General features: G+C 41.8%; 1 protein-coding gene across 1 annotated transcript; it reads left to right on the top strand. All coding sequences in view use genetic code 11, as the record gives it.

The window, feature by feature from the left end:
• Positions 1–992: 992 nt before the first annotated feature.
• EGR_00549 (TFIIH basal transcription factor complex helicase subunit) lies at positions 993–20801 on the top strand (the record flags this gene model as incomplete). The annotated part of the gene is made up of 23 exons (XM_024489798.1): positions 993–1095; positions 1124–1203; positions 1244–1366; positions 1408–1471; positions 1522–1656; positions 2272–2384; positions 3210–3347; positions 4761–4974; positions 6988–7156; positions 10840–10939; positions 10979–11407; positions 11537–11660; positions 11703–12135; positions 12223–12341; positions 13090–13229; positions 13282–13383; positions 15130–15193; positions 15287–15378; positions 15864–15893; positions 15978–16070; positions 16648–16857; positions 17134–17277; positions 20478–20801. The coding sequence occupies 23 exons, from the start codon at positions 993–995 to the stop codon at positions 20799–20801; spliced, it is 3543 nt and encodes a 1180-aa protein (XP_024355795.1).
• Positions 20802–23068: the final 2267 nt, after the last annotated feature.

Here is a 23068-nt window from a genome sequence, read left to right as displayed (position 1 = left end):
AACCGAGGGATAAACCACTATCGTATTACAGAAGACTATTCACTTACATGCAAGATAGTACGCGATTTCTGTTGTAGCATGCTTCTGTTTACTTTACACCAAACTTATTTATACAGAATTTTTAACAAGAATTCACTGGTGTCTGTAATAAGAGTGTAAGTATTTCTACGCATGTGATATTCCAAACTAATAGTCTGACCGTACTAGTAAAAATAGCCACTAGGCAGAAAAAAGTGCAAAGCAAATAAACACTTAAGTAAATTTTGTTCTCGATTCTGATAGCTATTTTACAAATCATGTGTTGCATTTTTTCGCTTTCTTATTTTACCCACTTTAGCTTAACCTTGAGTTCAACATGATTGAATTGAATAGCCAATTTACTTGCACAGTTGTGCCCGAGCGTCAATTGCTGGCCTGTTACTCAGATGATCGAAGGTCACATAGGTGTTGAGGAGACTTCAAATCAAAAGTTAGTTTTTGAATATTTGGGCATGATTTGACTGTTGTTGAGTTCGGCAATGCAGCACTGTAGTCGGTTTGGTGCTTATTTCACTCTTGTATACCTCGCTCATGAGTAGTTCAGAGCATATTTTATTGATCGGGTTGTGTGTAGACGAGTGAAGAATTCACGAGGTGCATGGAGACTGAGATCTGGGATCACGAACTTTTCTAGCATCATCCTAGTCACTCGTGACAATCGTTACGGGCTCGTAGATTCGTTGTCACGTTTTTTATATTTTATTAATTATATGATAGTCTTCTTATGGTCGGAGTATGCAGCCACTATTGCAAAAAAATCGACTCATGACACAGTCTAATCAGTGTGCTTGTGTTAAATAATAGCTACCGGCAATTTTGTGGACTAGGAAATATTTTGTGACTTTTATTTCCCATCCATTTACTTGCATTTGTGCTTCATGTTTTATCTTCTGCATCGGTAACAAAGACAATAGGTTTCGGTCGAGGCGCTTTCTTATACTGCCTCTTATTTGATGTTTAGAGGCCACGAGACTGACACCTCCTCGTCTTCGTCATCCAATGCTGAAGTGCGCAGACCTCCCCTAACCCATGTTCCGAGTGTCCAATCGGATTATTGTAAGACTGCCTCCTTCACACCTCTTAGCACAAAAATTGACAGGTTTCGAGGATGCTCGTCTACGTGAAACAGTCAATGCGCAAAAACTTTTGGATCTACCAGTAAATGTAAATAACCCTCTTTGAGAAAAATCTTACTGCTGTTCAGAACAAACAGAGCCTCATAGCTAAAGGCATCCTAACTAAAATATGCCGTCGTCGACCGAAACAACGCACGTTTTTTCTTTTTAATGACGCTCTTGTCTATGCAAACATTTCTTATGGAAAACTTGTAAGTTCTTCCACGCTTTTTCTGAAATCGTCCCTTTTCAGCTGGCTCATCCACATGCATTGCGGCTGGAGGAAGTTACAGTGTCTGATGTCGATGATAGTGGAAGTTAGTTTGATACGACGCTATCTTAACTCTACTCCCCTCATTTTTGTCAGTTTATAGACATGGGTTCATAATCGAATCACCAAAAAAGTCTTTTACTGTCTACGCCTCTATTGCCGAGGAGAAACGTAGATGGGTGCTGGTCATTACCCAGAGTGCTGAAGCTGCTCGACAGGCTGCTGGTTTTGGTGAGTTCCTGCTGGGGTGTTTTTCAGACCCTAACTACTGTTGTGAAAGCACAATATGGAAGAACCGGGCGACTAGATTTATCTGCAGTTAGGAGTCAGTGAGTGTATGTGCATTCGTCTGTTAGTGATTAGATAATTTCTTGACTGCATTTTTAGGACTCACAACTGATTTTGAGAGCTCAGCAACAAATGTATTTTACTGTTAATTTATGACACTACTGTGTCGTTTCGGCTGTTGCGCTCAATCTACCTAAACTTAATATACTCTAATTACTATTTTCTTTGACGTTGATGAGTCGACCTATTGGAGTACTTTGTGTGATTGTTGCAGCATCAATTGCATTGTGATTGCTATACATTAAAAAGCCGTTAAAAGTCCTCACTGCACACTCACTATGTGGCAGCACAATCTTATTATTTACTTTTATGCTGCGTACCGCACGCAATCTCGTTAGTCAGGCAAATTGATGCCACAGACCCACTTCCTGTCATGTCACCGAAGATCGCAGCATTAACTGCGACGCAGAAATAATCAGTTGTGGCACACTTGTTGCAATCGTGTTTCTTCTCGCCCACGCAACTACTATTGTTGATTTTTTTCTGCCTCACTGTCAGATACTCAACGAAAACTATCACTCCTACAAAAATCGCCTGTGTGGATTCCCAACTCAGTGGCAACGCACTGCATGGTCTGTCTAACCACCGAATTCACCATGGTTCAGCGTCGCGTGAGTACTTTTAACTGATGCTACAAATGGATTTTTTTTTCCGAACTTCGTTACTCAGTCACAAACATGTGATTTAATAGGGCGGCAGGAAATGTTATGCTTCCTCTATGAACTATGGTACTTGATTCCACACTTTTAATAAGTACTGACTGGGCGAACGATGCATTTGGGCCATCGACGTCAAGCAGTACGCATGAAAACTCTTATGGGTGCGAGTGAATTTGATTGAAGTTCGCCCTCTAAAAGTAATTTGCCCAAAAGTAGTTAGTCTGAAGATGTAGCAACGACAGTCGAATAAGCACGTTAGCTTTTGACATACCTCAATAGGTTATTCGCATTCGTCGTCAGTTGGCTATTTGGAAGTGGAACTGAAATTTCATCTAGGTTTTTCTCCTTAAGGAAATAACAATGTTTTATGCTCACGAAACGCGACTACGAGTGCACTGCCGCCCTAAGATATGATATAAACAGTCGCAATAGTATTTTCACACCAAAATGCGTAAATTTGGGAAGTTGAGGACAATATTTAGTGGTATTAATCTGCCGCATACTTTTTTCTGTTCCTTTCCACTTACCATTTGGACTGTCTAAGCTCAGTGGCAGCCTGTCATTGCATTGAGGCCAATGTTTTGGTTACCAAGACGTGCAAGGTGTAGAATTCATATGCCTTGGAATTGCGTATATATCCTCGGGTCTGTCTACCTGCATTTAAAAAGAGGCATGTGATCCTACTTCATTTCTAATTAATCACAAAGAAGTTGGCAAGCTTGCAGCCACATAAAGATGCGATGGTGGAAAGTTGTTGCTCAAATTGCTTTGTTTTAGAAAAGTCTTTTCAAGACGGAAAATCCCTCGAGGAAGCGTTGGCTCTACCATCGTAAACATGCTGAAGGAATAGAATTGTTCGAATATAGCAGATATGTTGATGAAAAAGTTGTCAATAATATGACTGTAGATGAGGAGGTTAGGCGAAAGGTGGCATCGTGGTGACCGAAAATTATTCCTGTTGCTAACTGGACCGACTGGGATGTTAACTCTATTGCCTGAGTTTCCACGTCATTCTATTCCAACCTCTACCATCACATTTAGAGTCGGCTGAGAAAGTTACATCATTAAGTAATTTTAGCCTAATTCTGCCGAAATCAGCCATGTATTCTGTTGAATCGAAATTCAAACCTGTCAGAAGTTAAAAACATTGCAGATTAGCCCCTGGATTTTGATAGTTTCAGTTATATTCGAATTCACAGTATATGAGTTTATAGAGAACTTTACAAAGGCAAATGATAGTAATTGTCCTCATTTTGAGTTACTACAAACTACCTCTAACCGCATCCAGGAAATGAGCTCCGCCTCCAATACTTCTTTGGATGGCTGGTTGCGGCCTTTTTTAGCCCAATGAGCCGTTTGTATTTTTTTACTCCATCGTTGCCTGTGCTTTCTCGTACGTAGTTCTCTTGTGTGGATTTGGCGGACTTGGCCGGACAAACGAATAAGAACAAGGAGATCATTGCTTAAGATCTGGTACTTGGACAAGAGAAAGTAGTCTTCTTTTTTTTGAACAGACTAAGAACATTTCACCATTTGCTACCAACCTTTATTTTTAAGCAGATCTCCATTAATGATAATTTAGTGATACTTCTGAAGGACTATTTAAAACCACACATCTGAGAGTGTTTAAGAAGAAATAAGATTTCGCTTCACTCATCGCACTCTCCAGAGAAATAACCAAATGATTTCCTTTTTTCAACCTTTGGAACCACTTTGGGTAGAAGCGTAGATAGCTTAGTCAAAGCCTTCATGACCACATTAAGAGGCTACTGGATTTGACTTAGCATTCCGTACAATCACCTATTTTGGAGAAGAGCATCTGTTTCGGTGAAGGCATCCATTTAGTATGCATACTCTTCTCATTTACAGAAGAGCAGATGTGTTGTTCGAAACTGCGCTACTCTTGAATCACCTTTCAAGGCGAAAAGTCACGTGGTAATAGTCAGTAGATATTTCCGCTCTGACTCAAACGATGTTGTGGGCACTATGTAACGACCATTCCTCTCCCATATCACATGAACCGACAATCCAGCGGGCTTCAATGTTGCAGTGTGACTTTTCCTCGCCTACCTTATCTGTTTTTTGGCCTCTATTGCTCTCTTTGCACATTGAATCTTTTCTGCTTTGAACCTTGAAGTAACCGCTTTTTCCTCAATGGCATTTTTTGATTCGAAATTTAGAAGAATTTGTTCAAGTGGCATTTATCAGTCGCCCTAGAGCAGTATGAAAGGCCTGTTTTTTATATGAAGTAGTCCTATCTCATTAAGTCTGCATACTGGCAGTGGCGGGCTTTCCTGATGAGTCGGATGTGATACTGGGTTGTTTCAGCATCACTGTCGCAATTGCGGGAAGGTGGTGTGCGGTAAGTGCTCGCAATATCGATGGGTGTTGCCGGCACAGGGACCAAGTAAACTGCGTATCTGCCGCGCCTGTCATGAACTTCTTCGCGCCCAGCAGGAGGGCAAGAAGGCTGCTGATATCTCCACTCCCACCACCACTCCTGATGTGCAACCGCGGCATGTCCCTGTTTTTGCGCCTCCAAGTGAGTTCTCTCTATTCGTTTGATGGTTTGATTGTCAATCAGTGAAATTGATGTTGTTATGTTTGGCCTGATTTTTACTAAAGTTTTAAATTCAAATGAGATGTTTTTCCCCATGTCACATGGGCAATATGGTTGAACCGCACCTTAATACTGATTTGTCTTCAATGCCCGGTAGTGAAAAGAAGACTTTGGAGGTGAGTAGCTCCGCGATTCCAAAGTCCTGCTTGTTTGCTGCTTGCTGGATTTTTGCAGCTTCTAGGATGTGCCCTTATGCAATGTAGTTGGTTTGTGTAGTCCGCCGAATATCCTGATTGGGTAACAAGGGATTTTCAAATTCCATTTCCTGCACGCAGGGATTGATGTAGCTATGATCTGGTGCATTCAACCACAACTTTTTTAGCCTCCTTGTGTATGAGATTCCTTGAAATGCCCTCACTGCTTATAAGGCCATTTGATTGTTAAGTATAAAATGTTCTTATCTGGATCAAAGGTTTTCTGTACTATATTTACACCTTAGCAGCTGCGGGGCAATCGGTTTGGTGCGTATGAGTGGATATCGAATGGTTCTCTATTTGAAGCATTTGTCTGTACTTCTTGTAGCGTTGTTTTTCCAGCTGATACGTTGTCATTTGCTGCCTTACAAAGGCATTCGCGTGCCTCCGTCAGTAGGATAAGACTCATTTATTTAGTCATATGATTGCCTTGTCGTCGTTCCCTCCAACTGATCGTGGTAGACACCCACTATGATTGATTGGTTAGGTCATGTTGTAAAGCTGTGGCACTGATGCTTGAGTGCTAAACGGAACTTGCTGTGCTGTGAGTTTTTAGCTTCGGCCATTTGCGTTCCTCATCTTTTGGTACTCAAAGTTGTTGAATGTATTTTTCACTGCAGTAGCATTATTGAAGTCGGTTTTATTTCGTCGTAGCAAAGAAAGGCGGACTAACGTCAGGGCACATCCTTTTCAGCTTCTTTTTTTGAATCTTTCAATTTCTTAACTGAATGGACCAGAATTGACGAGCAGTCGTTTTTAATCTTGTCACCCATTCAGGCGCTAAATACATTTGTTTAAATGCAGGAATTAGCAGGATAGGTGAGTGAATAGATGGATGGGTGGATGGATGAACGCCGGACTGTCGTTCTGAATCCACATTCATGTTTTTATCCGTTGGACTAACTGAAAGCTACATAAGCTAGGTTCTTATCCACTTTTCGTAGATCATTTGGAAGCGTGGAACTTGTACGCTCAGTTTAGAAATTAATTAAACGATTCGACTGATTTTGGTGATGAATCATTCAAAGATGAATACATCACATTCCGTATGATCCTCCATTCTTGATGCCCAATAATTACGTGACTTTATTGACACGCCAAAGCAATTTCAGGTCATCGTGTCAAGGAACAGTACAGAATATGAGGAAAACAGTAGGGAGCACAGTAGACAGAGGGCACTATTACTGCTAGAATGACGTACATCAGTCTACCTATCTTTCTATTCACCCATCCATCCAAGCTCCTACACGTTCCAATAAATGATTCCAGTGAGCTATATTAAAAACCGTAGGAAGTTTCTGTCTCTGACAGAAACCGTCTCCTTCATTGCTGATGTGCTGGCGACGAATGCTCTCCAAGCGAGAACTGAAGAAGTTATTAAACTTACCTAAGTAACTATTCCCAACTCAACATTAAGTTTCTGTTTTCATCCAATTATAACTGATTGCATTCCCTTTATTCCATTCCCCTTTTCCCGTTATGATAGACCGATCCAGGCTTCCTTTGAAACGGCAGTTTACTACACCCCTGAAGTGGTATTTGATGTACTTACTGTGGGGTTATTGAATTTCACCTACCGTGATAAACGAATTTCATGGAATTGGAAGTGCATGAAGCACAGGAGACTTGATCACAACCTTTTCAACCGACATGGACACCTTAGGGAGTCTCTTCATCTGCTTGACTGTCATGTTGGTCATAATGAAACAGTGTTCTCAACTTTTATTTGGATTTTCCTCAGACTGGCAACAACAAATCGAGGAGACATTAAACGAGAAGGGAGAGGATTTGGACAACGATGAGAGCAGCGAGTTTGACGGTCATGTACTCGACGGCCATTTTCCGAGGCGAGTCATTCTCTTTCACCCATCTCCTAACTTATATCTCCGACTATCGTGTTCATCGGCCACGTGTGTGCACCGAAATTACAAGATGGTTGTTTGTTTTATGGCACTTCAATTTCATTCCACTTTTATCGCCTTATATTTTTGCCTGTTTTTTGACTAGCTTTGTCATTTATAGAGAATAAGTTTGCTACAGGACCGAGCTCTGATACCGTAGGTTACTCCTGCCATTCAAACGTCAGTAAAATGAATCGGCCCTATTGACATACTCGCGGTTTGGTTCAAAGTACATCCGTCTACTCAGTCAATGCGCACTCGTATTTGCGTTTACGCCCCCCTTTCTGGCGGGTCTACATTTGAATGGGTGAAAAAGGTAACAGTTTGGGACGATGGCTTTCAAGATCGAAAGGGCTAGCTTTCGCTGGTATCTTCATCTGGGCTTGTATGCTTTCTGATAATTTGGATTTTGTTTAGGCATTAATTAACTATGTGTCTTCTAGCGGATGACCAAAAAGGTTAGTGCGGTTTTCGCTGTAGCTAGCTGCAGGGTTGGATGGACAACTGGATGAGAAATAGAGGTCGGCCTTTTCCCGACTTTTAGAGTCGAACTCTTCTTTTATGAAAGTGGTATTGACAAGCTTGTGTCTCGTTCGTAAAGGATTTTAGATTATAATTATGGTTCTTTCAGTGAATAAAACATCTTAAAAATATTTCTGCAATTAATTAAATTTTTTGAAGAAAATGGGCAAACTGATCTTGCTCCATTGTAGTTTTGATATGCTTCAAGTGTGACCAAAGTCCCCCTGTTCATAAATCTCCATGCCTCAATCACTGATAATTTGCCCGCAGTTATTCAAAGACGCTTCCTCTTTTTTAGTAATATTTGAGCCCGTGGTATGTGCCGCTGACGCCTTCGAGTTGAATTTGCAAAGGAAATTCTTCCATACCTTCCCTCCCTCCTTGCTCCTTCTTCATTAATCTTTTCTTTTTTTCTATGGTTTTTTTTACCCTTTTCCATATTTTCTGGTCTTGCGCTTGGTTCATTATGCTTAATATGAATTGACAATTTGACCCTCAACGATTTGGAACCCCTGTATAAATAAACTTGACAAGATGATTTTTACAGCCCTTTAACATTACTAAGATATTCAGCCTAAGTTCTTAGGTTGGGCAATTTTGTTTATTTTGCCGTGAATACTGTTGACTTCACGCCATTGTCAGATGTCGATGGAGCTCACATTGCATGCAGTTGGCTTTCATCGAGTGAGGCTGTTAACATTTTTGAACACAAAATCAAATGCTTTTTCTGTGGGGAAGCACTACTTGCCTACAGGAGAAGTAGGTAAATGCGGAATTCGTGAGGGCAAACTTTCACAGACGGTCTGGAATCGGAAGTGATAAAACCAATCACCGTCAAGAATTTGGTCGTAATGGCAGCGGGGACTGGCGGAGCCCTATACTTGGCGGCTTAGACTGCTTGAGTGATTCCTTGTGCGACTTGGGTGTTACCCTAATTCGCCGTTTTCTTGCACGGTAGATTTGAGTGACTAGTGCAGCAAGACATGAAAGCATTGTCCATTTCTTGAATTGGGCCACGGGTTTTATACGCCTTGCAACACCTGGGATCCCTCGATTGACCTGTTTTGTGCTCTACAAAAGCTGCCGGTCAAATGGGAAAATCCATCGAACTTGAGCAGGCCATTTCAGTATGAGGACGTGAAAACAATCAAATGGGATAGCACATATTCGATGATGATTTCCTCCCTTGAAGAACCAGAGCTCTCTCCTTTGCGACTTCCATCCGGAACTGCTTTCAAGGAACATGATTGTCGTATGAACGGTTATTATAGTGACATTATCTGTAAAAATGGAATAAATGGCATTCAAAGTTCTTTTACAATATAAGATTTTGTCCATGAAAAATGAAGCGAAATTGGAGCATGATCGCTCGAAATTGGGAAAGAAAGTTTAGGCACTAACTGACAGGAAGTCGGCACCTTCCCACGAAGCCACATTAGATGTTCTTAACGGCTGGTAGGTTTCGCGCAGTTTTTGTTCTAAAGTACTCGAGAATGACTTACTAAGCTATTACTGCAATGTCCCGAGTTTCTGCTGAATTTGCGAAGAGCTAGAGTGGATCATCTGTCAATTACGCACAATAGGGTTGAGAGGATATCGTCATGGCTGGGAAGCTATGCTACAGCGCGGGAGCACAACCTGCTGAGACTTAAGTGCCCACGCAGTTAGCAAAATACCAGTTTACTACTGTAATACTTGTTTGTTTATACATAACATTGAGGCGGCAAGCAGTCAGCCAGCATTGACCGTGTAGCTGAGCTCACTCCGCCGGTCCCTAGGGCAAAAACTATCTCGAACCTCCTCCTTAAGAAAATGGGATAAATTGTGAACCCTCTTTTGTACTACCTGAACACAAAATGTCTTCACCTACTGGATCTTCTGCATCAAATTGTTTGAAGCTTGAAGTAGAAGAGACTCTGAACCTATTACAGTCAAAGTAACAATTGAATGACAGATATACTACCCTGAAAAGTTCAGATTCGCGTTCATGTATACGTAAACTCTTTCCTTTCTATTGGATCTCTAACGCTTCAAATACTTCCTGAATCTATAACAAGCCATACTTGCATGGGAGATGCTAGGGTTGTCTGCAACGTCGGGTGACCGTTCTTGTTCCAGCTTTAAGAAGTTTCTGGTTTTGTGATTAATTTTGCGAATTCCCTAAATACAGTTCTTCGTTCATTCTTTTCTGATCGACTGAGATCTCGGTAGCTCTACTGAGAGCGTGCTGATAGACTCTCCGAACCCAAAGTCAGTCAGTTGCTAAAATGAAAACCTGACTAAGCCAGTCGGGTGGCGCCGTCTGTTTTCGGCACTTTTCCCTAGCCAGCCGTCAGGTTTGTACACACATGTGTAGCGTCCCGAGACTCCCTGAAGACGAAAGAAGACACAATACTCGGGCAGAATATAAATTCAGCACAGAGAAGGTGTCTGGGCCATTGGCATGGCCCGAAAGGCCAGCCCACCCAGCGAGGTGCAAGGGGGCTAATATAAAGTACAAAAGTGGCGCCTCATCAGAACCGAGGGATAAATCACTATCGTATTACACACGTACCCCCAACCTCACCCACACATGTCGGTCAATAGACACATGCTCTGAAGCCTATCTCTTGGTTCTCTGACTTGTGGTCTCGGTGGAATCCAGACCACTCACGAACACAAAACCTCCAGGTGATAGCAAATGGCGACTCAGGATGGACCACAAGGTTTGTTATTCATGCATAGATGGCCGGAATGTAAGGCGACCTAGGAGTCGACCAAGTTACAGCGAACGCGAATCCATCATCTCTGCACCCACACTTATTTATTAGCGTTTCTGTGCAACCTAGTTTAACTCTGCAAATGGCTGTTTTTAGAATTCTCTGTTTGAGCTTTTTTACCCATTATAATTTTGTGCAAACTTAGGCATTTATTATTGTGTCACTGTTGCAAAAAGCATCGGCTAGTCGAAGAAAAACAAATGCAGGGCATATTTACAAATCATAAGCTTAGTTAAACTATAGGAAATTTCTGCAATCTTCTCCTATTCCCAACATTGGACTTGGTTTTAGGCCACTAGCTTTTATTTTGATTGGTTGATCAAATCACCTTATATAACTGGATTCTTAAACCCACATATGCATTTTCACGATGAAGTGAGGTCACGCTTTATTCATGTATGTACCTTTTAGAATCAATGTTGACGGTCTGCTGGTATATTTTCCCTACGAATACATATACCCGGAGCAGTATCACTACATGCTTGAGTTGAAGGCAACTCTCGATGCCAAAGTAGACCTATAAATTTACCTAAATTACTCCTGTTTTGAGGGTCATGGAGTGCTAGAAATGCCTTCAGGAACTGGGAAAACGGTTTCAATTCTGTCGCTCATGGTTGCATACATGAAGGCCCACCCTGGGACTGTGGAGAAATTTGTGTACTGTTCGCGTACCGTGCCTGAGCTTGAAAAAGTCATGGAGGAAATGCAAGTTCTTGATAAGTACTACGCCAAAGAAACCGGAGCCTCAGGTTGTGGACTCCTAGCAGTCGCACTCAGTGCTCGCAAGAACCTCTGCATTGAACCCTCAGTAAGACGGTCAGGTGACGGTGCCACCGTTGATGCTGCATGTCGCAAACTCACTGCTAGTTTCGTACGCCGTCGACGTCAAGAAGACTCGTCAGTTCCTGGTTGTTCATTTTTTGAAGACTTTGATTTAAATGGCCGGGAAGAAGTCCTTCCTACTGGTGTTTATAATCTGGTAGGTGACAGTATCACTTAAACTGCTTCAGAGTGATTTACGCAGCTATGGGAAGAAAAGGAACTACTGCCCTTATTTTTTGACTCGCCATGCTGTAAGCTTCCATACTAACAAGCTGATTCCCTTTAGCTACTTCATGCAAACATTGTCGTTTACAGCTATTACTACATGCTTGATCCAAAAGTTGCAACTTATGTTTCAAATGATTTTCCAAAAAACACAGTTGTAGTCTTTGACGAGGCTCATAACATAGGTGGGTATTCTCTACCCTTTACTTAACCAAATATCCCAATAGATAATGTGTGCATTGAGTCAATGAGCTGTGTCATTTCTCGACGGGCCCTGGATCGCTGTAATCAGGGTATTGAGAAGTTGGCATCTCGTGTGGCAGAAGTGAAGAGGAACGACGCAGCAAGGCTTCAGCAGGAATACAACCGTCTAGTGCAGGGTCTTCGAGAAGCCAATGCGGCACGGGAGACCGATACAGTGTTGGCAAACCCAAGTAGGTTTCCTTCCGTTGCTCTAGCTTTCTTAGCTCTGCCGGATGAAATTATCACCGGGGCAGTTCCCGGATCTCTTCGAAGCGCCGACAGTTTTATCAGCTTTCTTCGCAGACTGTTGGAATATGTGAAATTGCGTCTTCGTGTCGCGCATGTGGTACACGAGACACCGGTTGCGTTCCTCAAGGACTGTCTCGAAAAGGTTTGCATCGATAGACGTCCACTCAGGTGAGTCCACTTTGATGCAAATGAACAGTCAATGAGTGATCCTGTGTTGATTTTAGCTGGTAGTTTTTAACCTGTAATTTTATTAAGGTCCTGTGCTGAACGCTTGCAGTCTATGCTCGACACGCTAGAGTTTGCTGATCTTGGACCTTTCTCAGGATTAATGCTCCTTTGCAACTTTGGCACACTGGTCTCTACCTATACTAAAGGTTTGTTTTGTAAAATGTCTTTTTGTTAGTCTTTTACACTTACCAATTGTTGTAGTTGAAACACTTTTTTTATTCGTACTGATAATCTAATTGAAAGTTTGCTTTTACTGGAAAACTGTTGAAGTTGTTGATTGTGGTGCCATTACTTCTCTTCATTCACTAGTAAACAAATGTTTAATTAGTAAATAGCTTGTTTTATTGAGATTCGCATTTCTGGAATTAATTCTAATTGGGGAGTTCATCAATCCCGGCATGTATATCTAGTTCCGTTTTTTGGAATGTTAGACGTTTAGGCATTACTTTTGTGTTTATTTTGTATCAGAGGACGTCCGTAAGGTAGCGTTCAGTTTGTAATGTTAGTGATACTAGGAGTTACATTATTTTATATTGAGAACTTAATGACATTCAGGCCTTGGGTTTAAAAGCTACTTCCTCGTCAACGTAGCTATGATTTCGCGTACTGCGTTCACCAGTACAAAATTTGCTTAAGTCCGATGCGGTTCATGTTACCAAGAGTTCATATTCTTCTGCGCTGGTTTATTTACTTCCGAAGTCCATTTCGATGCTTCACCATTCTGTCCATTATTGCTGCCAAAATCCCGCTGCTTCTTAATATCCCATGAACTACAATCTTATCTGATTTTAATTATTTTTATTCAACACTTGCCAAAGGCTGCTAAAATGAATATTGCTCCATCTCATTATTGATGTATTGCTTTTAATTACTAGCTTTTTTTGCAATTCATAGGTTTTTGCGTGATCATTGAGCCTTTTGATGAACGTGCTCCCACGGTGGTTAATCCTATTCTCTACTTCCACTGTATGGACGCCAGCTTCGCCATACATCCTATCTTTGAGCGGTATACTAGTGTCATCCTCACTTCTGGGGTAGGTAATTTGTCCTCAAATTTTGCACGGTCCTTTTGTGTGATTTATACAGACTCTTTCACCGCTGGACATGTATCCGCGGATATTGAACTTCCATCCAGTCAACTCTGCCTCCCTCACCATGACTCTGGCTCGTAATTGCATCTGCCCAATGGTAAGCCATCCCTCTCTTACCCCACTTTTTCCCGGCTTTGTATTTATTTCACGGGAATATCTTAGTTTCCTCACCTACTCTCTGAGAATAAGTTTCCTGTTATGTCATCGCAGAAGCGATAGGGGATACCATAAAAATTTACACATATAATACCCTTTTATACTTTTGTTTAGCCAGTACGGGCTGTTAATACAATTGCTTTATTTACAAATGATGCAATGGCTTCCTCAATTCGCATTTCCCGTTTTTTTGGCTGTGTTGTGTTTAGTCGGAATGTGATTACGATTACCATAAAACCGGAGTATTTATGGTTCCAAATGCATGGGGTCCTGTAAAGTGGTTTTTGCTGAATCCGTTTACATTTAAGTCTTCCATGTTGCGCACGGAGTTTTCATTCGATTATATGGAAAATACGCTCATTTTTCCCCTTTTCATTCAAGAGTTTTGTGTCTTAACTCCACTGATTAAATGTGTCATTTGTGTTACTTAAAATGACTTCTGCTTATAGGTACGTAGGTTGAATAAGTAGCCGTTTTATTTGTAAGGTTTTAGCCTTCCTTTTAAGTATTTTAGAGGTAATATGGCTTCAAAATATCCACGCTTAACTAATGTAAAATCTCGGAGCGTTCATGTCTTCCTGCTTACAATTCACGTTGAGTCGAATAATATCACAAAATATGGTTTCTAGCTAATCTTACAAACTTTTATTAACATGCCTTAAAGCATGTTCTGTAGACGGAGCGGAGCCTATGTGGGAGCATGGGAGAGTGAAAGCGGGTTAGTTGCAAGAGAGGTGACTATAATTTTGACGGCTAGAACCATGTCCTCCATGCTTTTTGACCGTAATTACAAGCACGCACTCTCTCTCTGGCTAGCAGTGGTACCTTTTGTGCGCATAATTTTTTTCAATTCTTTATAGATTGTTTGGTTTTGTTGAAAATATGGCGAAAGTCCACTCGTCGTAACGTAATGTGTACTCAATTAGGATGACAAAATTTGCTTTCTATGTTCTCCCTTCAGCTAGCTTAAAAAAATAACCATCTTTCGTCTTAACAATGATGTCAACTCTGAAGCGGCTTTTAATTGCACCATCTGTTTAATCAGCAACACTTCTCCAAAGCTCACTGGAGTTGCTCATTTTCGGCAAGGCGACCACGATCTTGTCACTTTGCTTTTCAATCCGATTCGTGTCTTTAGTGGATCATTCAATCTTGGTTGGTAATTTGGGAGCAACTGGTATTCGATTTATCTATTGAGGGTCCATAGGGTTAAAACCTTGCTTATTTATCTTGACTTCAATCAAGCTTGGTGTCATCCCCACTGTCTTGTCTTGATTCTGATTGCCAGTCTAATTGATAATTTAGCATGGCCTGCCATGCGGTGGCTACTGTCACTGCCTGAATGTTACTGTGGTGATTGTCTCTTCATTGATGAATTGTTGCTTATGTCCGTTTATTCTGCTAAATATACAAGAAAAAAGTTATTGATAGACTTCGAGGCAAAGGTAAATAAAGTCCACCGCGGTTTCTGTGCTACGCAGTTCGATCTACTGCTCTTCCTCCTTCAAATATTAAAGCTGCCAATTCTATAAAGAGGAAAACTGTTCTATATGCCTGCTCGTATCTGCCAAATATTTGTCTTTCAACTTTATTCAGTGTTATTCTCGAATTATTATACAACTTATTCTAACAAGGGATCTCTTTTGTAGAACCATATCAGCTGTTTTTCTCTTTACGCAACTTTTAGATAGTCTCCAGAGGTAGTGATCAGGTTGCTATGACGACTAAATTTGAAAGTCGCGAGGATTTAGGTGAGTTCCCCTCCTACTCACCCTCTTAGTTGGGCCCTTTTGCAATAACACGGACTTGGTTCAAAGGTCCCATTTTCTGCTCTCTTTACATAGCTGTGACTCGCAACTATGGTCACTTATTGGTGGAAATGTCAAGCATAGTTCCTGATGGCATTGTGGCATTCTTTCCCAGTTACCACTATCTTGTAAGTCCATTTTCCATATTGAAAACTGTTACTTTGGCAATTTCAGTAGTGTGTTTATTTTTCAATTTTTCGACATTGTGTTTTCGTTCCCGATACTACGACCTCTACTTAAAATAACATGATACATTTTGGTAAAATTTCTAAGATGCTTTTAGGACTTCATTCCTCTCCCTTCCATTGTTTTGGATCTTTTTTGGTAAAATTATTTTATTCCGTTTTGTTCTTTCCAAAGGCTTCACTAAAGTACATAATCAAAGGTTGACGATTATTTGCCATGAAGCACATATATTATGTTGCAGTAAATGCCTAAACATCAATTACTCAACATTGCTTATTTATTCATGACCTCTTATCTAGGAATAAGAACATTATGACAGTAGATTTTTAACAGCAAATGATCGCTTTTGTGTATTTCATAGCACATTCCTCTTGTGCATGAAGAATAACAAGTGGCAAATCTTTTTGCTCATTTTATTCTCTTATAGGAGTCAACATTTGCAACATGGTACGAACAGGTAATGTTCCTAGTACATGACTTGCATGACGACGACGACGACAAAAGCGACCGATCTAGATTACTTATCTGTTTGGCATTTCAGAATTTAATTCAGAAAATCCAGCAGCACAAACTTCTCTTTGTTGAGACACCGGACAACGAGGAGACTAGCCTGGCTCTGGCTAACTACCAAAAGGTGCGCTAAAGAGTAAATTGACTATTTTTTGTGCAATTTCTACACTTTTTGCTTTAATCTGACTGTCAATTCCTGTTATTCGGGTGCTGACTTCGATCGGTGCCTGGTGATGCCAGATGCTGAAATTTCCTGCAACAGTAGTGGAAAATTGGCTTTTATGGCGTCAAATCTTTGATTATCATTGTCAGCCTTTGGTACATCAAAATCGCTTCATCGTCTTAGTGGTTCTAGAGTTTGTGGAGTGGGTAGTTAGGTGGCAAAGCTATTGCTGTTTTCGTCGTCTGCTCCGAAGCATCTATGTTTGTTGCAACTAAAGCACCAGTTTACTTTTGTCTTGTACAGTTTCCTGGTGGATCTAAATGTCGTTGTATTTTGTAAACGTAATACCTTCAGTATCGGCACATAGTATCAACTCAGACGCTTAACTGTCACGGCATGGGTTTACGCCTGGTGGATCACGTGCTTTTACAATGGATCTTATCAATTCCCAAATCGTATAACTTTTTCCGAGGTGTATCGTGCTCAGCCCCTCAATAAACTCACTTTGTTGTCTTCTATGCTTGTGTGATCTTCTCAGGCCTGCGAAAATGGTCGAGGTGCAATACTCCTCTCAGTGGCGCGTGGAAAGGTCTCCGAGGGAATTGATTTTGGTGAGAACCTCTTCCTCCTTTTACACTCTCCCTACAAGCACATCTTACTACCTCTATTTGTTTCAGATCACCACCTGGGCCGGTGCGTCATCATGTTTGGTGTCCCCTATGTCTACACTCAGAGCCGCATCTTCAAGGTCAGTCTTTTCCGTAGGCGACCTGCAGAAGTACCACTTGATCTTCTTTTGGACGTATATACATAGATATATATATTGGTGATAAATCTTAGGCTTTCTTTCAACTACATGATTTCAAAGATTGCGACGGGGGTATTGTTTCTGAGGCGAACACGATCTGGCTACCGAGTATCGCATCTGCTTCGATTTATTTTATTGGAGTGACCTCTTTTTGCATTATTCGGGAGTGCAGGGTCTTGCTCTACTCTCGATAAAGCCTTCATTGTGGTGATGTAGGCCCGCTTGGACTATCTGCGTGAGCAGTACAACATCCGTCCCAACGAATTCATCACCTTCGATGCGATGCGTCATGCTGCTCAGTGTCTGGGACGTGCTATTCGAGGCAAATCTGACTATGGCATCATGATTCTCGCAGACAAGGTTGGTGGCTTATGGGAATGTACAAAACGTGTTTTTTTTTTAAGATTACTTAGAAATGGGTTTGCCTTACTTTTTGGTTGTGGGGTTCCTGGTTTCTGGTATCAATTCTGTGCCACTTTACTCCTTTCGCTCAAATTACGGGGATGGATTCTTTTCGGTTTTTGATGCGATTATTGTGGCTGTGTTACTGTTAGCACTCACTTTGTGGCTGATAGTGAATGATCTTTGTCCCAGTTTTAACGAGTGCTTTGGTTTTTGTTTTTTTCGGCTATTACATACCTCTTCAGTCAGAAACGTTCATTTGGTATATTTTGATGTCAGCCGAACTTCATGCCCCGATCGAACGCCACCATGGGACCTCCAGCTTGTTTGTGTTTTTTTAGAGAAGAGTAAATAATTTGGTTCAATGAGAGTTTCCCTTGAGTAGTAGACAGATCACATTTTTTTGGCGATCACTACTTAGCAAAGCTTCCTGGAATTCCTGATAATCGCCATCCTGCACTTATTTACTTTGTATAAAGAACGTCATTAAAATAGTTGTTGGTGCAGCCAGCATAAATTTGATTCGCAATGTGAAGCTACCTTCTGACCTGCTTTCTTGTATTGTTGTTTAACATCAAGTATTATACAAATTAATGTGAGGTGCTTATTTTCACTCGTCCAATATTATCAGAGCCGGACAAGGGAAGTGTTTTTATGCTCGCATTAGATTTCACCGCCATGATACGCTGTTTTAACCTCATTTCATCACTTCACTCCTACGTGGCGTGATGCCGGTAACCCAACACAGCCTGATTGCCGACTTCTGTTTCGGCGTAATGTCCGGGCTGGCCTCATCAGAAGATAGCGCATTAATCATTGTGCTCATGGACCATTCATTTAAATCCAGTACCACAATTTCGCCAGTCTGCTGCCTGCGATTGGAGTCCGTGAAATTTTATTTTCTTAATTTTAAGCATTCCCTTAAATCCGTGAATTCAACCAGAATTGGCGCGGTCATTCATGCACCGGCTGATAAGAGCTTTTTCGCTTAGTAAGTTTTCTTAATCAGTCTTCTTATTAAAGGCAATGGCATACGGTTATTCATTGAAGACAGCCTTTCAGGTAATTGTAATGGTACCTTCATGTAACTGTTTACGTGCTCTGGGCTGATGAAGCATTGTGAGTCATTGCCAGAGCTCAATGTTCATCCACGAAACTCTTCGGCTGTAAAATGAACAGACGCCGGAAAGCGCCCTGGGATGCTGTGATCTCACAAAGGAATAGTTTTTGCCATTTTACAATTTATCGTGCATAAACTTGACCTTTGCCCTTTTTACTAAGATGTCGCTATTCTTTCGTAAAAGTGAGGATTTGAGGGTGTGAAATTTGAAACGAAACCTTTGTGTGGACTTCTGTTGTTCTGTGCTTGCATTTAACTCTACTATTAAGGAAGTCATCCTGGTCCCTTTTAAAGTTTGGTGCGTCATGTCAGCCAGCATATATCTCACGAAGTATGCAGCTTACATGAAAGACTCGCCATTGCTTAATCAAGCATCCCTAATTTTCTGGTGATTTATTCATTCATTCAAAGGGTGAGTGGTTTCATCTCAACACACACCACTTAATGTGGTGTTGTTGGAGTGCGAAGACCTCGACCGGAAATTCACAGCTCTGCGTGTCAAAATTTACTGTGGCCAATGCCCATCAAGGACCCCTAGCAAAAACACTAAATGGTTAGCTCTATCACAAGCCCTTCTTCGAGCCGTTCGATACATAACCGTATCTTTTTTGCTCTTTAAGAATTGCATGCTATTATATCCAGAATTCATCAACTTGCTAAAGTTGAGACTAAAGCACCCATCACACGCTTTCATCCGCCCATGATTATCCGTGGCACGAAGACTGGTGAACATTGAGGGGAATCGTATCAACTCCGGGGTTGTGATAAGACTGGAATTTAGGGCCTCGCTATTGGCTGAAAATGGGACGCTGTTGGCACCGCGATTGGTGTGACTTTGAATGCAACGTTTTCGCATTCATTGTGCGTGCACAATGCACATGCCATCCTCGTCCTCCCCCGCGGCCGCGTCTGGCATTATTCACCCGAAGTGGCTGCCCAAGTAGCTTCGCATAACCGCACAATCCAACTACTCAGGGACAGATTTCTCTTTATCATCTCTGATTATGCTCGACTATTACCTACAACACTGCTATAATTAATTATTTTCTTTGTATCATTATATGTTGTATATTTTGACATTCAAACAGCGTTTCACGACGAAATTCGAGTAGCTAAATTGCCTCTCTGGATTAGTTTTCTTCATTTTCCCAATTCAAGATGAAATCTGTTATCCAGCTGTCTTCTGCTGCAAAAATATGTGAGCGTTTGGCTATAGTTGACTTCGCTAATTTTATTCGATTGTGAAGCATATCCATTCGCACGTTTTTTCGGATTTTCGATGGGGCGACATCCAATTTTCACCATTTAAAATCAGGTTATCTCATGACGCTTTGACACGGAATGTGCGTCTCATGAACGGGATACTTGTATGAGGTAGTACCCATTAGAGGCCAAGGTCATAAGGCATTAGTTGTGGGAGTAGGGCACTGAGTCATAGAAACTAACTGGTCCATTCGGTTAAGGACAGTCAAGGTAGATGCCATTCTACGTCCTGGCGTCCTTTTTGACGAACTGACCCTGTGTTGATGATGGCTTCATCAAATTCATGGCAAATTTACGTTGGTCATGCAAGGCAGTCTTTTTGATACTGCGTAGGAAATTTTCGAATCCTAACTATCTTCTCCGTCATTTGGCTTCCTGCTGGAAAACCGATTTCTTGTGCGGTTCCATCCTATCACTTGACCGAGATTTCATTTTCTTACAAACAATCTCATCTTTTTTCTGTGCTGCTTGATCACTTAAAACAGTCTATTTTTGATATGAGGTAAAACACCCACCCGAAAATTATTACTTAGGTGCTTTACTGTCAAACAATTGAAGGCATCACTTTTAAATGAAAATATTTCGTTTCCTTCGCTATAAATTGGTTATCTTGTAATCTTACCCCCATCAAGTATCTCTCAATCGCTTAAGACGATCTGCCTAGGGTACGGAGTGAACGGATTTTTGAATCTTTAGTAACTTTACCGTCAGGCAGTAAAATCCTGATAAGGTGAGGATGTAGGGTTATTTGTCACTAAACTTAACGATCCTGTAGCGCTACGCGCGATCGGACAAGCGTTGCAAGCTGCCAAGTTGGATTCAGGCGCAGTTGAGTGACGCCTACGTGAATCTCTCGACGGAGGAGGCGGCTCAGGCGTGTCGGCGCTTCCTACGCCTCATGGGCAGTCATCCCTTCCGACAAAAGGACCAGTTGGGCCTCGCCCTCCTCACATATGAGCACGTGGAGGCTTTGGTCAAAGAGCGTGCCGAGGCAGCCGTTATTCAGCACTACAGCAACGTCACAACTGCTAACAATTCCACGGTGCCGGGGAGCCATATGCCGAAGCTGTCTACTGCTCTGCCTCCCACTCAACTGTAGCGTTGATTCTGACGACTGCCCTGCGATTTGTAAATAAACGCAATTTTGTGCCCAGAATGCTCAGTTTTGTAAAACTGAAATATTTTCATGGGTTCTTTCTTGACCCTTCGTTGAAGTAGCAGAGATGTGCCAGCTCCCAACGGCTCCACGTTGCCAAAAGGCTATATGCCAAAGTTGTTCAAGACTGCTGCCAGCACAATTGTGACTTCGATTCGAGACTGGTGATTTTTAGCTGTCATTCATTCTTGCGGATCCGCTTTTTGTCCCCCGCTAAGCTACCACGGGTACATTGTCGACCATTCTGGATGCGTTCTGTCATTAGTAGTTAATTGCTAGTTTTTGTAGCTGGTGGAAGTAATTCGTTTGCACTCATTCCTCTAAATCGAGCCTCTGAGACAGCTCAAAAGTTTGCAGGCGAGCACAAGGTCACAAAGCTTCGGAAGGAGGGTCACTTGCCCCCACACTGCAGTTTTTTGGCGATTGACTCGAACCGAGAGCTCTTAACGCTGAACAGCTAATCGCCCTACTTCTCGACGGATTGTCCGATCTCAGTTCACGTCATCTTTTAGCAGTTGCATGGTTATTTGTTTTCTTACCAGATTCACAGCCGCCAATAACGATTCCAAGCCCAACTTTTTTCATTTGGTGGACCTGAGCTAATTCGCACGACTTTCTGGGGGTATGAGGAGGACTTGTGGTGCTTTTTCATCTCCTGTGACTGATACAGAAGACGTACTAGTCAGCATGAACTGAATTACCCTTTAAGTGTTTCAATGGAAATTAGTTCCTGCGAATTTGTATAGCTTTATTTCACCTTAGTCGACAAATTGGCTGTTCATGGAGCTCCATTTTTGGTGGAATATTTTTTAACTAGCGGAAGCAGCGATGAGTGCGTCTGTTGATGTGTGAACTTGGCCTCATCAAGTGCAGTTGGCATTCACCCTTCCTCATGTCTCCTCTATGCACCTTTAGCCACTTAAACTTAAAATATTGTCAATATCCCGTTGTTTATGAAATGCCTACATTAGATGTTGATTTTGTCCAAATGATGCAGGTAGGGTCTGTAGATAGTAAACATTACTGCTCAAATCGAAGTATGCAAGTCAAGCGATAATACTATACGCTGCTCTCGAACCGACAACTCATGTGAGCCGTGATTCTTCACTGTGGCTGAATTAATCACCTTTGGAGCTCCTGGGATTGGCAAATCCTGGAGTTCATGTAAAATCCTCCGTTAGTTTATTCCTCTCCCTTTAGCGTTAAGTTGATTGAATTGCCAAAAGTCCCTTCAAACGACGCGTTCTTGCAGGAATCACTTTTCGAAGGCGCGTTCTGGAAGCCACTTCTACTTGTAATGACGAAAACTCGGTTGTGAGATTGGCAGGAAAGGCTTACTGGTGGTTATTTCATAAATCGTCCTCATTGTTGAAAGCAGACCGAGATACCATCAAAAAAGACTTGTTGGAATAATTGCGGTCAGATTCTTCATGCATTGGCCACGCTTTGCTGGCGTGATGCACAGCCTCCCACAGTTTGGCAGATGCGAGACATTAACGGCTCTTTTACAAGTCCGCGTAAAAAAGGACATAATTTATTGTCCACATTTCTCTGGGTGGATAACAAGTCCAACAATGCCTCCGATTGAGACCTTTTGGAATGCCCCACTTAGCGGCTTTTCTAGTGAGCCTCTCGAGCGACCTAAGGCCACTGACCTTATTTGTATTCTAAAACACGATCCCAAAATCGAGATTTTCATATCACCTAACATTTCGGGACATCTCGCGTAGCGATCACGCACATCAATTATCCGATCATAAAAGTTTTCCTTATGGATGGTTGCTTTTCCACTGGTTGGATTGAAAGGGATTCGCTTCCACCCTCCTCACGGAAAAGTAATCGCTATCCGCTCTGGGGTTGATGCTTTTACCTAGCTGTGATAAGAGGTACTGAGACGGCACCAGTGTTGGTCGTGCATTAAAGGCAAGGTAAACATCAGAACACTTCATTAACAATGCTATAACTGGGAGTACAGAATGAACAACGAATCAAAGCCACCAAAGTATATCCATTTGACACTTTTTCGCTCAATTTGGCTCAACAAATATGCTCGCGGTGAAAAGTAGACACAACTCATTTGAAAACTAGCATTCAAACGAGGGATTTCGACGAGTTGAGCGGCACCTCATCCACTAAGTGTGGACGCAGACTAGTGCCCGGAACTAGGAATTTCCACGCGTCAATAGGCAGCGGTTTGATGCCACCGTGTG

Source organism: Echinococcus granulosus (assembly GCF_000524195.1).
Source record: "Echinococcus granulosus chromosome Unknown EG_S00002, whole genome shotgun sequence".
Classification (NCBI taxonomy): Eukaryota; Metazoa; Platyhelminthes; class Cestoda; order Cyclophyllidea; family Taeniidae; genus Echinococcus; species Echinococcus granulosus.
The sequence above is the reverse complement of the archived record's forward strand: the minus strand, read 5'-3'. Positions and strand labels throughout refer to the sequence as shown.